Source organism: Chenopodium quinoa, unplaced genomic scaffold, assembly GCF_001683475.1.
Source record: "Chenopodium quinoa cultivar QQ74 unplaced genomic scaffold, ASM168347v1, whole genome shotgun sequence".
In the NCBI taxonomy this organism is placed as follows: Eukaryota; Viridiplantae; Streptophyta; class Magnoliopsida; order Caryophyllales; family Amaranthaceae; genus Chenopodium; species Chenopodium quinoa.
The window spans coordinates 822,395-836,848 of NW_018742720.1; the positions used below are offsets into that span (position 1 = coordinate 822,395).

General features: G+C 33.3%; 2 protein-coding genes across 2 annotated transcripts; both read left to right on the top strand.

Annotated features, from left to right (window-relative positions):
* The first annotated feature begins 1,061 nt into the window (after positions 1–1,061).
* LOC110723075 lies at positions 1,062–6,356 on the top strand. The gene is made up of 2 exons (XM_021902357.1): positions 1,062–1,503; positions 3,948–6,356. The coding sequence occupies exons 1-2, from the start codon at positions 1,251–1,253 to the stop codon at positions 4,169–4,171; spliced, it is 477 nt and encodes a 158-aa protein (XP_021758049.1). The 5' UTR covers positions 1,062–1,250; the 3' UTR covers positions 4,172–6,356.
* Positions 6,357–10,070: 3,714 nt separating this feature from the next.
* On the top strand, positions 10,071–13,483 carry LOC110722961 (putative disease resistance protein RGA4). Its single transcript, XM_021902233.1, has 3 exons — positions 10,071–10,149; positions 11,267–12,997; positions 13,104–13,483. Exons 1-3 carry the CDS (start codon positions 10,071–10,073, stop codon positions 13,481–13,483), a joined length of 2,190 nt encoding a protein of 729 aa, XP_021757925.1.
* The last annotated feature ends 971 nt before the right edge of the window (positions 13,484–14,454 follow it).

Consider the following 14,454-nt stretch of genomic DNA (forward strand, 5'->3'; position numbering starts at 1 on the left):
TTCCAGTAGATCATATGGAGGATTAATTAGTTGTTTAGTTTTATGTCCCTTTCTTGTATAATGATTTTCAGGATCAAATGATATTAACAAATCTAGATTTACCTTTTGATTCAGATTTTTTTTAATACAATTTAGTGTTCCACAAGCCATTACTCGTAAAAGGACGATAATATTTTATCATAAGAGTTTCATTGACATCAAAATTCCAAACCTATTCAATATAAATACTTTGTATTTCAAATTAAGCCCTTTTGTTTTACTATCGATAAAATATACAAACAAAAAAAATAATAAATAAATAAATTATCATCTACGGTCATAACTGGTTACAGACTTATGAGTTATAAACGGTTTGGTTATAACCGGTTACGGGTTGTAAACTGTTCAGTCATAGTTTAGTACGGGTTATAAATGGTTCGGTCCTAACTAGTTACAGGTTGTAAGCAATTTGGGTTTACCGGGTTTTTGTCGGGTTTAAACGGTTTCAGTTTACAATGGGTCGGGTTGCTACCGGGTTCGGGTGTACTCGGTTTGGGTTGTTCTCGGTTTCAGGTTGTATCAGTTTGGCTTGATAACAGGTACGGTTCATTATCGGTTCTCAAACATTCGGATCGGTTCAGTTTCAAGTTTTGAAAAATCGGGTCGGGTCGGTTTATGGTTTTAAAAGAACAAGTTCTTATCGGTTCGGTTCCTTTTTGAAACGGTTCGGATTCATTAGTTCGGTTCGGTTTTTGACAGCTCTAGGTCTAATAAATAAGTTATTTGTGTCAAAAAAAAAAAAGTTATTCGATCTCATGCAACTAGGTCCAGTAAATTCCAGTTGGATTTAAGAAGTTCAAAATTAGTTTAGGTGACATTAGATGAGGAGAATGAGCCTTTTATTTGGTTGATATTCATTGATTGCTTGGAAAGGAAAAGGGGAAAATCCCTGTTTCTCATGGTGAGAAACGAAATTTGTTTCTCATGGTGGCATTTTCGTGAATAAATCAACAACTTTTTCGTTATTGTGGGCTCCACGGTTGAATAAAGTTGTTGATTTATTTACGAAAATGCCATTTTGTTTCTCACCATGAGAAACTGGGGCACCCTCAAGGAAAAGTACGCTGCAAGCTACATTTCATGCCTACCAAGCCGATAAATAGCGAGCGGATTAGAAGACATATTAGCATCGAGCAAGAGAGAAAAAATAAAGAGAGAAACTCACCTTAAAATTTAACTCAAAAACAAAACCAAAAAAAAAAAAATTAAGAATGGAAGATTTGATGCAAATAAAGCAAAGTCTTAAAGAAAATAAAGACAAACTAATATCTTTAAAGAACAGCGAGGCTTCTAGAGTTGAGGGTGGTATTGATGATGTGAATAGGCTGTTGAAGATGCTGGAAGTTATTGAAGCCAAGCTTTATGTTGCAGAATCTACATTGCAATCGAGTAGTGGTTCTCTTGACAAAGGGTTAGTGGAAAGGGTTAAACATATGCTCTTTCTTTTGGAATCCTTTCTTGAAGGTAATTATGGTTATTCTTATTCAATTAGGAATTTGTTTATTGAATGATTTATTACTAGATTTGTTTAAGAACTTTTCTTAATCTATGTAGAATTAAATGTACAAAAAGTACTTCTTCTGTTCTTTTGTAAGGCAAATGCTAATTATTGGATTAGACTTGCATTGTAAAACTAATAAATGGCAGCCACTCACTCACCCACACACCGCACTTTCTCTATCTTCCTACAACATTGGCGGGCTACCATTCAGCCACACCCCTTCTCCTTGTCGGTGTCGGGTCATAGGAATCAGCAGTGGGGGAGGGATGGGGTGTTTTGATGGTGGCGAAGGCTTGGTGCGGCTTCTAGAGGTGGGGGAAGGGTTTTTCGTGGGTGAGGGTTTCGTAGGTGGATGTGGTTGGTCAGTGGGTGGGGGTTTTGTGGGGTGGGAGTAGCCGGCTGTGGGTGGGGGGGTATCGTGAGTAATGTGACCGGTCCGTTAGTGGGAGTGTCTGGTTTCAGGGGATGAGGTGGTTGGGTGGAGGGTGGCTCCACATCTGGGTGGCCGCCTATCCAAAATTAATGGAGGAGGGGAAGGGGAAAAGGAAAGAAAATAGGAAAACTTAAAAAATTAATAAACGCAAGCTAAGTACCAAATGTAGTACAAAATAACGTAAATGCAGAAATTAATTAATAATACGAAAATAATAAAAACACTAAAATACCTTTTTCCAAAATGGAAAAACTAATTCGCCATTTCCCCGGGCTTTTAGTGTTTTTTTTTTTTTTAAGACACCGGGCTTTTAGTTTATACAGTTTTTATTTTGCAATTCATTTTATTCGCCAATTTTTTTCATTTCATTCACCATTTGAGTCAACATTTTTTTTTTTTTTTTTTGCAATTCATTTCATTTCACCATTTCCTTTAAAATTCTTCGATATTTAATTTTTAGCGCGGCATGTAGAATTATAAATTTTTGTTGTAGCCAATTAAATAAGAGATTATTAATTTCTTTTAAAATCAAATAATTCAAATGCCACATAGGAAAAATTGCCGAATGTAATTTTTAAGTTTAAATTAACTAAATATTATATATTATCTTTTAATATTAGGTATTTTATCTAAATATATAACAAAATTTAGCACATTAATACAAAAAAAAATTATTTACAAAAAAATCAAATAAACCATACATCGCACGGGCTTCATCTAATGACCTTCGAAAATCTTAGCCACATAAGTTGGAGATTTTATTTTGTTTGATTGTTCATTTATTACAACACATAATTTTCATACCTCAAAAAAATGTTGTAGTGCACTTTATTATTATTATTATTATTATTATTATTATTATTATTATTATTATTATTATTATTGTCAATGAATTTGTCTAGTATTGAATATTAAATATGATTCAAGTTTGAATACGTTAGAATATAGTTGTAAATTAATTAGTAGGGACGATGATTATATTGTTAGGAATAAAAAATAATTTAATTTTAATTATTTAAAAAAGTGTAAAGGATTAAGGGTTTGTTCACTTCAACTTAATTTCCGTTGGTTAAGCTCCAATCAGTATGTTAGTTCAGTTCAATTCAGCTCCAATCAGTTCTGTTCAGTTCTGCTTATAATTTCCTTTTTCCATAAAATATTCATTTCAGCTCAATTCATTTCAGTAAATGTTAACATGCCTAAGTAAAATTAAGGACAAAATTAGAATATATTTTTTATTTAAATAATTTATTCTGCATATAGGTAAGTTTTTCCCTACATTTAGTACCCACCTTAATAAATAAATAAATCATGCTTTTTATAATAAAAAATATGTTCGGAGAAATCACGAAGTGACATGTAGTATTTGGACCTATCATACCGATTACCAACTGATCTAGCACCAATTGAAGCAAATGCCCCTATGTTAAGATGAAATTATTAGAATTAATTTTCCTATGTATTACTATGTTATGTTATGTAAGGCCCCTTTCATTTCACCCTATTTTTTTTTAACTGAAACTATTTTTACTGAACTAAAATTATTTTTGTTGCACTTTAATTATTTTTAGGGAACTAAAATTATTTTTTTTTACTGATTTTCTATTATATTTGTTCTTTAATTTTACTGATTTTTACTGAACTGAAATTATTATTATTTTATTTTGAGGAAGCTAAAATTATTTTTTTATTGAACTAAACTTATTTTACTGGAAAAAAAAAATAATTTTATTAAACTAAAATTATTTTTACTACATATTATTTTTTGAGGTAAAGTGAACAAGGCCTAAAGATATCATTTGCTTTTATCAATCAAATCTATAATTTTTTTTTTGACAACATAATTATTAGATTAGAAAGAACCTTATATTAAACTTAGCGTAATGTTTATCTTAACTTGCAGTGAAGAGGCTAAATATGGTGTTTTATTTATTAATTAATTTTTTTTTTTTTGGGATTGGCTTTTATCCATAGGTGATCATATGAAAGGAAAGGCCAAGATGTTTGAAGAGGAAAGTAAAGTGAAGCCTAAGAATCTCCTAGAGAAATTGTTCAAGCTTTTAAAAGATGAGGAGGTGAGTGTTAAACTGTTAATGAATCTGACGATGGGAATATGTTTTTTTCAAAGAATATACTACCTCCGGTTCAATTTAGTCGCAATAAAGGAAAATTTTGCGCAAATCAAGGCAAAAGATTGAAAGCATGAATATGGAAAAATAAGGGTACATGCTTAACTATTAATCCAATCCAAAAAAACAAAAAAAAAACCTTAATTAAATTAAAACAGTAACACACCACCACCACTATTGACACCACCAAGCATCACCCAAACCACCCACCACCACCACCCAGCATCACCGAAACTACCCAGCACCGCCGACGCACCACCACCGCACCACGCACCCAGCAACCCGTCGTCCCACCACCACCACCACCCCACGACGTACCCAGCAACCCACGAACGCAACCACTACCACGAACCTAGCAACTACCACGACCCCACCACCACCACCCCACGCACCCAGCAACCCACGAACCCAGCCGTGGATTTGAAACCCACGAATCAAACCCACGAAACCAAACCACCGATCTGCAACCCACGAATCAAACCCACGAAACCAACCCACAAACCACTATCGCCGCTGATCGGAAACCCACGAATCAACCCCACAAACCAAACCGCCGATCTGCAACCACGAATCAAACCCACGAAACCAACCCCACGACGCCGCCGATCTACAACCCCCGTCGCTTGTAACACCATGAAGCCACCATGAAAATGGGGTTGGAGGAGGAGATAGAATATTAAATGGGATGAGAGTATAATTAATTAAGATTGGGGTTTAATTTAATGAAATCAGATTTGTAATTTAATAAGGGTGTTTAAGGAAAAAAAAAGTAAGGGCATATATGTCATTTTACAAGCTAAAAGTTACCAAATAAGGAAAAAAAAAATTGTTACAAGTAATTTGAACCACCCCAAAATGGAAATTGTTGCAATTAAATTGTACCGGAGGTAGTAATATAGAAACTTCATGCTTAATTAAGAAATATTTTTTAGGTTGTCCACAAGCATAGACAAATATGATAGAGAATCTGTTAAGATTTAATTCGGTAAAATAATTTAATTTAGGGTAAATTGATGATTATCAATCCCAACTTTAACCTATTTTTTTGCAAAAATAAATAATCCCGAACTTGAATTATATTTAACAATTCGAATTTTAATGTCATTCGCTTTCATTGGTGCAGAAAATGGACCAAAGCAAGTACTATATGTTTATATACAATAATATGAATGCAAATTTATATATATTTACCTTCTTTTTCATATATACTACGTATATAATTGCATTATTTGTCTTTTTGGATTTAGTTACATATCATGAATTATACTATAAATACACAATTAAGGAAAATTCTCTATAGTAGCTCTCAACAATTATTATAGTAAGATGGTAGCTCTCCCTTTTTTTTAATGGCGCAAATTCAAAACAAAACAAAAAAAAAAAAAAAAAAAAAATAAGTCCCACAAATGGCAAATGTAGATTATTATGATAAATTTTTAGTAAAAAATTAACTAAGGTTAGATGTTTATAAAAAATAAATAAATAAAGTAACCTCATTACTTCGCAAGTAACTAAGAGACGGCTCCAGAAACTTGCTTTGTATAGGACGGGCCGTATAAACTACGAAGTACAAGAATTATTTGATTTAAAAAACACACCAAAAAAATGGTTGTAGTGAAATTTAAACCCTTACCAAGGGGCTCTATAGCAAGGATATTATAGCTAGATGTTTAAAACCAACTCATCTAGCTATCTTTTAATTTGCACAATAAATATATCAACTTTATCCATAAAAGTACTACAAAAATCAAGGCTAGGGTGGGCCATGGCCTGGGCAGGCCCGCCCATGAATATGTCTTTGTTAGATGTTCATATGTGGATGACAAAATATTGTAAATCAAATCCATACCATTTACATACATCAGTACTCTAGGCATTACTAAATACCTTCCTTTCATGTACTGTTAAATATTGTTAAAAACAAAAAATAATATAGTCATGTGAGATCTTATAGGATTCGCTCGATTGATATTAATGAATATCTACTTCATAATTATTAATAGGTTTTGTATGGACCCGGTCTACACAAAATCTATTGTAAACCCAATATTTGACACTCCCAATTAAATAGTCACATTTTGATGACATAAAATAGTTCTTTTTTAGATGATATAATTATTTTGTTGCGAGTCATATTTGAATGATATAGTTACTATTTAATACTTTTTTGATACATTTACTGTTTGAATTATATACATGGTAAATAATATAAGCAGTTTCTAATAATATAATCACTTTTGGATGATATATTTAGGCCCTGTTCACTTCATCTTAAAATAATACTCCCTCTTTTTTTTTTATTTGCATCACTTTGGATTGCACAAAGTTTTAGGAGAGTAATATAATATTGTGAGTTGGAAAATAATTATTATAGTAAAAGTAAGATGGTGATCATGAAAGAGAAAGTATGTGAGAGATGATAGATATTTTTATTATTTAGTGGGGAACATAGAAGAGAAAGAAATGATAAAATAAATTGAACTGGGTTTAAAGTAAGAGATAGAAATAATAAAATATACTTCCTCTGTTCTTTTTTACTTGAACTGTTTCTTTTATCACGCTTGCCAATGCAAAACTTTAACAATCAATAACATAAATTATCCATAAGTAAAAGTTATAAAAGTTATATATTATGATAGTACTTATTGAGAGGAATCCAAAAAGATCATACATGATTATATTTTTCCTTACATATTATTCACAAAAGATGGTCAAAGGAGGAGTGGTGAATAATGTAAAAGTCAAAGCGGGTCAAGTAATAAAGAACGAAGGAAGTAGTATAAAGTTACCAAAAATAGAAGTGGTGCATTTAAAAAAAAACACCCCAAAAAGGAAATTGATGCAAATAAAAAAACAGAGGGAGTAATATTCAGCAAAAATAATTCCAGGTTAGTAAAAATAATTCCAACTCAGTAAAAATAAATTTTGTTCAGTAAAAATAATTTAATTGCAATAAAAATAAGTTTAGTTCATTAATAATAATTTAAATTTAGTAAAAAAAATTTAGTTCAATAAAAATCAGTAAATTTAAAGATGAAATATAATAGAAAATCAATAAAAATAATTTCAGTCCAATAAAAATAATTTAAGTTCAGTAAAAATAATTTTAGTTCAGCAAAAATAAGGTAAAGTGAACGAGGCATTACACTTTTAGAATGTTATAATCACTTTTGGTATGAAATAATCGATCACATTTCGATAGATATAATAGATGGTTGGGTACACATAAAAATAAGTTATTGTGTACCAGACCTATTAAAGAATATCTATATAGTTATTACACATATAAAAAAAGAGATATAATCAATTTAAGGAGCACCTTAGAAACCGTAAAAAGTTAAATGGGCTAAAATATTAGGGACGGAGTACATTGATAAATAAATAAAAGGAAAAATTGTCAAAAATAATACAAACTTTTAATGGTCCGCTAAAAACAAGTCAAACTTTTGATAATTTCAGAATAATACAATCTTTAGGGGGTTTTCGCTTTAAACAAAATATTTTACCTACAACTTACATAACCGATTAACATTTTTCTTTTTTTAATGATAAGTTCGATTTAGCAATTTAATTAACTCTTAATTAAACTTTAAATATAGTTGATTAACATTTAAAAAATCCCTTCCTCCACCACTAGGCACCCCACCATCCCCCACCAGAAGCTCCCATCTCTCACTCCATGGGCGGACCCATGAAGGAACAAGGGGGACCATTGTCCCCCCACTTTCGGGAAACAAAAAAACAGAGGAAAAAAAATTTAGGAAAAAAAATAATACTGTGAAAACAGTTATATAAAATTGAGTGTAAGAATAAACAAGAAGTTTGCCTTAGCTAAGTTGGTAGTGGGCTAGAAAAAATATGTCAAGGGGCCCAATTTCATATTTTCCTAGATTAGGGTTCGAATCCCCCTTGTAACATATTTCCTTTTTTTTTTTTTGAGTGTTTTATTTTAGGCTATTTTGACTTTTATCACCCACAAAAAACGAAAAATTTGGTATTACCACCTCCATAAAAAAAAAGTTTTATTTTACGACCACATAAAAAAAAAATTTGGCTTTTACCACCAATCACCTCCAACTAACGGATTCCGTCCATAAATCCGTTAGGGGCGTACCATACATGTCCACGTGTCATCATATTATTGGGTTTTGTTTTTTTATTTGTTACTTTATTTATTTTTTTACCCAATAATATGGTGACACGTGGACATGATAGGCCCCACTAACGAATTTATGGACAGAATCCGTTAGTTGGCGGTGATTGGTGGTAAAAGACAATTTTCATTTTTTTTTTTATGTGGTGATAAAATAAAACTTTTTTATGCAGCTGGTAAAAGCAATTAAGTTGTTTTTTGGAGGTGGTAAAAATAAAAAATTTCCTTTATTTTAACCAAACCACTCGACTACTCCATTCTATTTCCCAACCACGAGGCACGAACCACCACCCCACGCGGGCACGAGTCACAAAATGCAGCGAGCATCTTCGGCAAATGTTTGCTAAGAAATTAACATCACAATTTAATATGGCATTCGAATCCCCCTTGTAACATCACTCCTTTTTTTGGGGGGGTGTTTTATTTCAACCATACCACTCGACTAATCCCTTATTCCTATTTCCCAACCAAACCCAAATTACTTGTATTGTGTACCTTTTTTTTTAAATAGGTTGTTCTTAGTTGAATTATCGAAATTGTCCCCCCATTGTCAAATTAGGTCCGCCACTGCGATTCACTCCACCACTACAAGAAAATATCTTTTTCGTAGCGATTATTTTAACCTTTAGTATCGATTGTAATTGCAATAAAAAGTTTTCCCAACGAATGGTCATTCAATACAATATCCCCCGTTGCCTTAGCCTTTAGTAGTGGTTTTCAATATCGCTGGGGTTGGCCTCAATAATCGATACAAAAACCTACATCCAATCGTGGTGATTATTGTAGCGATTACAATCGCTATAAATGTTTAACTCATTTTCTTCAAAAAAAAACATGTGTATGATCTTTACAAGATTCGAACATGCAACCTCAAACTCTTATATTAAATGTTTCACCAATAAGCTATGACATATTTTATGTATTCTCAAACAATATTTATATATGTAGTGTTGAAAAGGTTTTTCGTATCGATTTTTAGGATTTCGTGGCGATTGTAAATGATACGATTTCTCAAAATTATATAAATGTGTAAAAATGGTGTGGATATGTATTATTATGTTTTCCGTATCGATTTTATATAGGAAAACCATGGCGATTGTAAAATGATACGACTCCTTAATTATTTCACAAACATACTTGCATATTGTAGCGAATGTACAATCGCTACGAAATAATCGCTACAAAAAGGCATTTTTCTTATTGTGCACCCTCGGCGATGCCAGCCCAGCTACCCCACCGAACTACCGCCAACACTGTCGTCGCTCTCCGCTTACCCCGAACCACCATCACCAAACCCCACTCCCCTATATATCCAGAACCACCATCATCAAAATCCCCATCCCTTCCTACAAAAACCCAAGAAAATTCCAAAATTATGCAACATCCTAGCAATTATGGTCTAATTTATAATTATTCATTCCTAAAAGACAAACAATCAATCAAAGATTTCAAAGGGGGATAATCACATGCCCTGTAAGATACAACCAAAGCCAAAACTTTAAACTTATTCCCACAAAGTTCTCAAGAATCCTCAATACCCGCCAAATCAAACTCCTTAATTGCTGACTTAGGGCTTGTTTACATTTACTTAATTTTAGTTCAGTTCAGTTCAGTTCGATTCAGCTCCTAATTTCCTTCTCTCATAAAAATATTCATTTCAGCTCAGTTTAGTTTAGTTCAGTTCAGTTCAGTTTAGCTCCAATCAGTTCAGCTCAATTCAGTAAATGTATACATGCCCTTAATAAGCAATTTGTCCCGTGTTTTTCGTTGACCACGAGCTAAAATGTGAATAATGGTGACGATGGAGGAGAGAGAATGGCAGTGACGCGTAGTGAAAAGGAAGAAGCGGAAGGCGAGGTGGGGATTGTTGCATATGTCGAGGAGGATTTGGGAGGTTTGAAGTGGGCCGGGGTGAAGCCGCTAGTGAGGGAAGGGTGGGGGTGCCGCCGGAAGTGGGGTCGTCGCTCGCGGGGAGGCTGGCAGGGGGTTGCAGAAGGGGTAGCTAGTGGTTGTTTTTTTAAAATGATAATAATAATAAATATTATATATCTTTTAAAATTAAGAATTTTAAATAAATTAGGGATTCTTACGCGTGCGATGGGGCGCAGATGACAGGCTTTTAAGAAGAATTATTACGGGTGGTCTTTATGCCTTATGCATATTTGCATGGTATTTTATTATATCTATTTGCATACTAATTTTTAACTACTTATTGATGAGACGAATTAAATAAATTAAACAAGTCATCATATAATTATATATTTTTTAAAAAATAAAGTGTCTTAAAAAATGCTTTGAACATTGAAATAAACACAAATAATTAATCAATTTTGGTGATTCAAGAGACATAAAGGCCTTGTTTAAAAAAAAGAGACATAAAGGCTTTTGAATTCAATGGGGGTTAAATATGTAAAAGAACATTATTAGAGCTATAAATGTCCATGCACTATTCATAATTAAGAGCATTCTCCCAATATTTAATAAGGTAGGGATAAATAATCAAATTATATTGCTAAACAAATAAAATTTTGACACGTGTCCTGTATTACATGTTAGCTAAGTTATTTATCGATCATAACTTGTTTTGAGAAAAAACCCCCTAAATTTTTGACAATTTTTCCTAAAATACAAAAGATCGTTAAAATCAAGAAATAAAGAATGTATTTTTGATAAAACGGGCTTGGGTCACACCCGTCACAAGTGTCCACTTTATCCGACGGGAGTAGCGCCTTAGCCTTATAAAGTGGACACAACTTTCTCTTTTCTTCAATGTGGGGTACACATTCCAATATTTTTCTTCACTTTTTCACTCTTTTAATGCGGGACAAAACTTTCACTCACATGTGGATTTGCTGATAGTCCCAACACTTTTACTACATGGATGTTCTAGCACATTCATACACATGTTATATCTTGAAACTATATATGGCAATAAGAGTAATAATCACTTAATTATTAAAGTGATTTTCATCAAATTTTTTTAAACAAGTGGACTTTGTTCAAAAGCAAAGCATTCAAAGATGAAGCAAAGGAATCTAATAATGAGATTTTGTTGGAGATTGCTACAGAACTTTTTAACAAGTACCATCATAATCCAATCTTCCTAGACGTAGTAGCTGCTCTTTTTTCGTCAAAAAAAACAGCAAAGGAATGGGAATCTTGTCGTGACAAAGTGTTGGAAACTTTGGGAGATGCATCAAAAACCAATCCATTTTACTTGAAACTTAGCAACTATGAACAATTACCCTCAAACATTCAGATGTGTGCGCGGTTTTGTTCGTTATTTTCGAAGGATTATACGTTCAATAAGACCGATTTGATACACTTGTGGGCTTCTCAACAAGAGGACTTATTAAGTACAGCAGCAACAAAGTCGGTTGGGGATGAATATTTTGAGGAATTACTGAAAGAAGGGTATTTCTTTGAAATCATTCAAGAGGGTACTGGTGACATACTTGGCTATAAGATGCACTATTTAGTGAATGAGTTCCTAAAGGAAATAGCAAAACCCGAGTTTTGTTTAGTCGATGAGTCTATTGGGGAAATCAATGCTGGTAGTATTTTGAATTTAAGTTTTATTGTCGACTCTTCATGGAAAGCACCATCATGGATGCTTAATGCTAAGAATTTGAAGTCTCTTCTTTTCTTGCCAAGAAAAAACTATGAAGATTTTGTAGAAGTTTTAAAATTGGACGAAATCTTTACAAGTTTAACATGCTTACGAGCATTGGATTTGGTTGCAATGAATTGCGAAACACTTCCAAGTTCTTTGGTAAAACTGAAGGATTTAAGGTACCTTAGACTCGGCATCTCCCTTGGAAGGCTTTCTGAGAGTGTCACAAGGTTGGAAAATTTGAAGATATTGGACCTTCGACACTCTAGTATAATGGTTTTGCCAAGTGACTTTCACATAAATTTAAAGCATCTAAGGCACTTGTATGTTGGAAGTAGATTGATTGATATGCCATCGGAAATTTCGGAACTTAAGTCTCTCAACACATTAGATGAGTTTATAGTCGGGAAAAATAATGGGTTAGATACACTAGGTTGCTTGAAGCTTGTTGGGAAGCTAACAGTTCGTTTTGAAAAGAAAAATAAGCATCATGAAGTATTAAAGGATAACAACTCAATAACTGACTTGTCATTGATTTGGTCGCCTTCATATGGAGGACAAACCACAGGTGATAATAGGCATCATTTCTTGCAGCCGCCTACTAGTCTTGAGAGCCTAGCAATTCGCGGTTGGAAGGAAGAAAGGTTCAGTAATTTCCCTATACTCGAGAAGCTTGTTTCTTTGTGTATTGAAGACTGCAACAATTGCAAAAATCTACCAAATTTGAGTGGGTTGCCTTATCTGAGGTCTCTTCAACTTTGGGACCTTAAGGCGTTGGAGTACGTAGAGAATGGTGATGATAATAATGAACACGATGCTTCTGCTTCATACTTCCCATACTTGAAGTATCTAACGTTGGCTAATTTACAAGAGCTCAAGGGCTGGTCGAGTCGAAAGAAGGAAAAAGAAATCAGTTTGAATTGTCTTCAACTTAGAATAAAAGGTTGCCCAAAGATGATGTCAATGCCCCAAGTTCCAAATCTTGAGTCCCTCGAAGCACATAACATCCACAAGACATTGCTGAAATTTCTCTCAACATATTCGTCGTCGTCGCCACCGCAACCCATTACCAAAGTGCAGAATCTGGAAATTGTCTCAGTTGTTGAACTTGATTCGACTATCTCATTCAGTAATATCATGAAGTCCTTAACAATCAGACGCTGCCCAAAACTGAATAATTTGTTCTTCACGGATGATATGAATTCGCTCCAACAACTTGTGATCCATGATTGTAGTGGAAATCAAGGGTTGTGAAAAGTTGAACTTGGGGGATGACAACATGGTAAAAGTATGGGAAGGTCTCAAGAGTCTCCAAACCTTGAAACTCATAGGTATCTCCAACCTGGCGTCCCTCGAAAACAGCCTTATGGCCCTTGAAAAACTTGAGGTACTCTCTCTCCATTCATTTTATGAACTGAAAACCCTCCCGGAGTGGATTGGGAAACTCACCAAGCTTCAACGCCTCGCCATTCGAAATTTTCCTTACTTAATTGCACTTCCTGAATCACTTGGTGACCTATCTGCTTTAGAAGAGTTTCAAATTCAATGTTGCCCACTACTCAAACAAATTCCCGATTCTGTTACTCGCCTAAACTCTTTACAGCTTAAGATTTAAGCTGTTTAAGAGATATCAGAATACGAGTGATCCAAACAATCCTCTCAAATCACACACTGATCTCATTCTTTTGGAGTGATGTGATGGCCTTTTGTGTGTTATGCCTTTATATTCTAAGATTTCCTTGCATGAATAAAGTTGTTACGTTACTAATTTCATTATAGGGTGTTTTTATTTGATATACTCATTTCTACATTTTTTTTTCTTTTTGTATTTATTTTGTAAATCAAGAATAATATTTGGGAAGTGTGCACTATAATATATGCTCATGTAAATACTGTTTTTATTTATTATCATGTATCTTAACACAAGCCATCAAAGATTGACTTCAATAACATTTTTGCAATTAGTTATAACACATGCAGTTACATACTGTAGGAAGACTTAAAGTAACAAACTTGATTAATAAAAAGTTTTTGGATGTGTGAATTTAGTAGATTTAACCCCTTCCCTAACTATTTTGAAAACCAGTTTTTGAGTTGCATTCACGGATCGAGAGTAGGACAAGGGGAATCCATATTGAATTAGCACAGGATTAGAAATTCCAATCAATAATTAACATATGAACAAGCTAAGTATTAGTTCCCTAACTTTTGCACTATTTTGAGACATCTTTATGTTTAAACATCTAATAAGGCAATCATCATGAGTCATGTACGGAGTATATTTTAACTTTAATTTTAAGATATAATCAGTGTGTTTTACCTATTACTTCAAAAAAGCTCACAAAGAACGACAAAGTGGTGGAATTATTAAAGTTTTGATGTACTAGTAGTTAGTACTACTAAACTTGCCAACTGTCTTAGTGTGTCGTGCACAAAAAATGACTAGCCCCGTCTCCATCAATCTAAAAGTGAAGGATTACTACGGGTACAACTCTGTTATCTGTATACGACTATACGAGCACTCTGTAAATATCAAGTGATGTTAAATAAGAGATGCTCGATTTTCCTTTTACCTTTTTGCAATAG

Coding starts and splice junctions, on each gene's coding strand:
- LOC110722961 (XM_021902233.1), top strand. CDS start 10,071: ATGGCAGTGACGCGTAGTGAAAAGGAAGAAGCGGAAGGCGAGGTGGGG. Junction 10,150..11,266: donor TGTCGAGGAGGATTTGGGAG/GTTTGAAGTGGG, acceptor TCAAAAGCAAAG/CATTCAAAGATGAAGCAAAG. Junction 12,998..13,103: donor TGATTCGACTATCTCATTCA/GTAATATCATGA, acceptor CCATGATTGTAG/TGGAAATCAAGGGTTGTGAA.
- LOC110723075 (XM_021902357.1), top strand. CDS start 1,251: ATGGAAGATTTGATGCAAATAAAGCAAAGTCTTAAAGAAAATAAAGAC. Junction 1,504..3,947: donor TTTGGAATCCTTTCTTGAAG/GTAATTATGGTT, acceptor TTTTATCCATAG/GTGATCATATGAAAGGAAAG.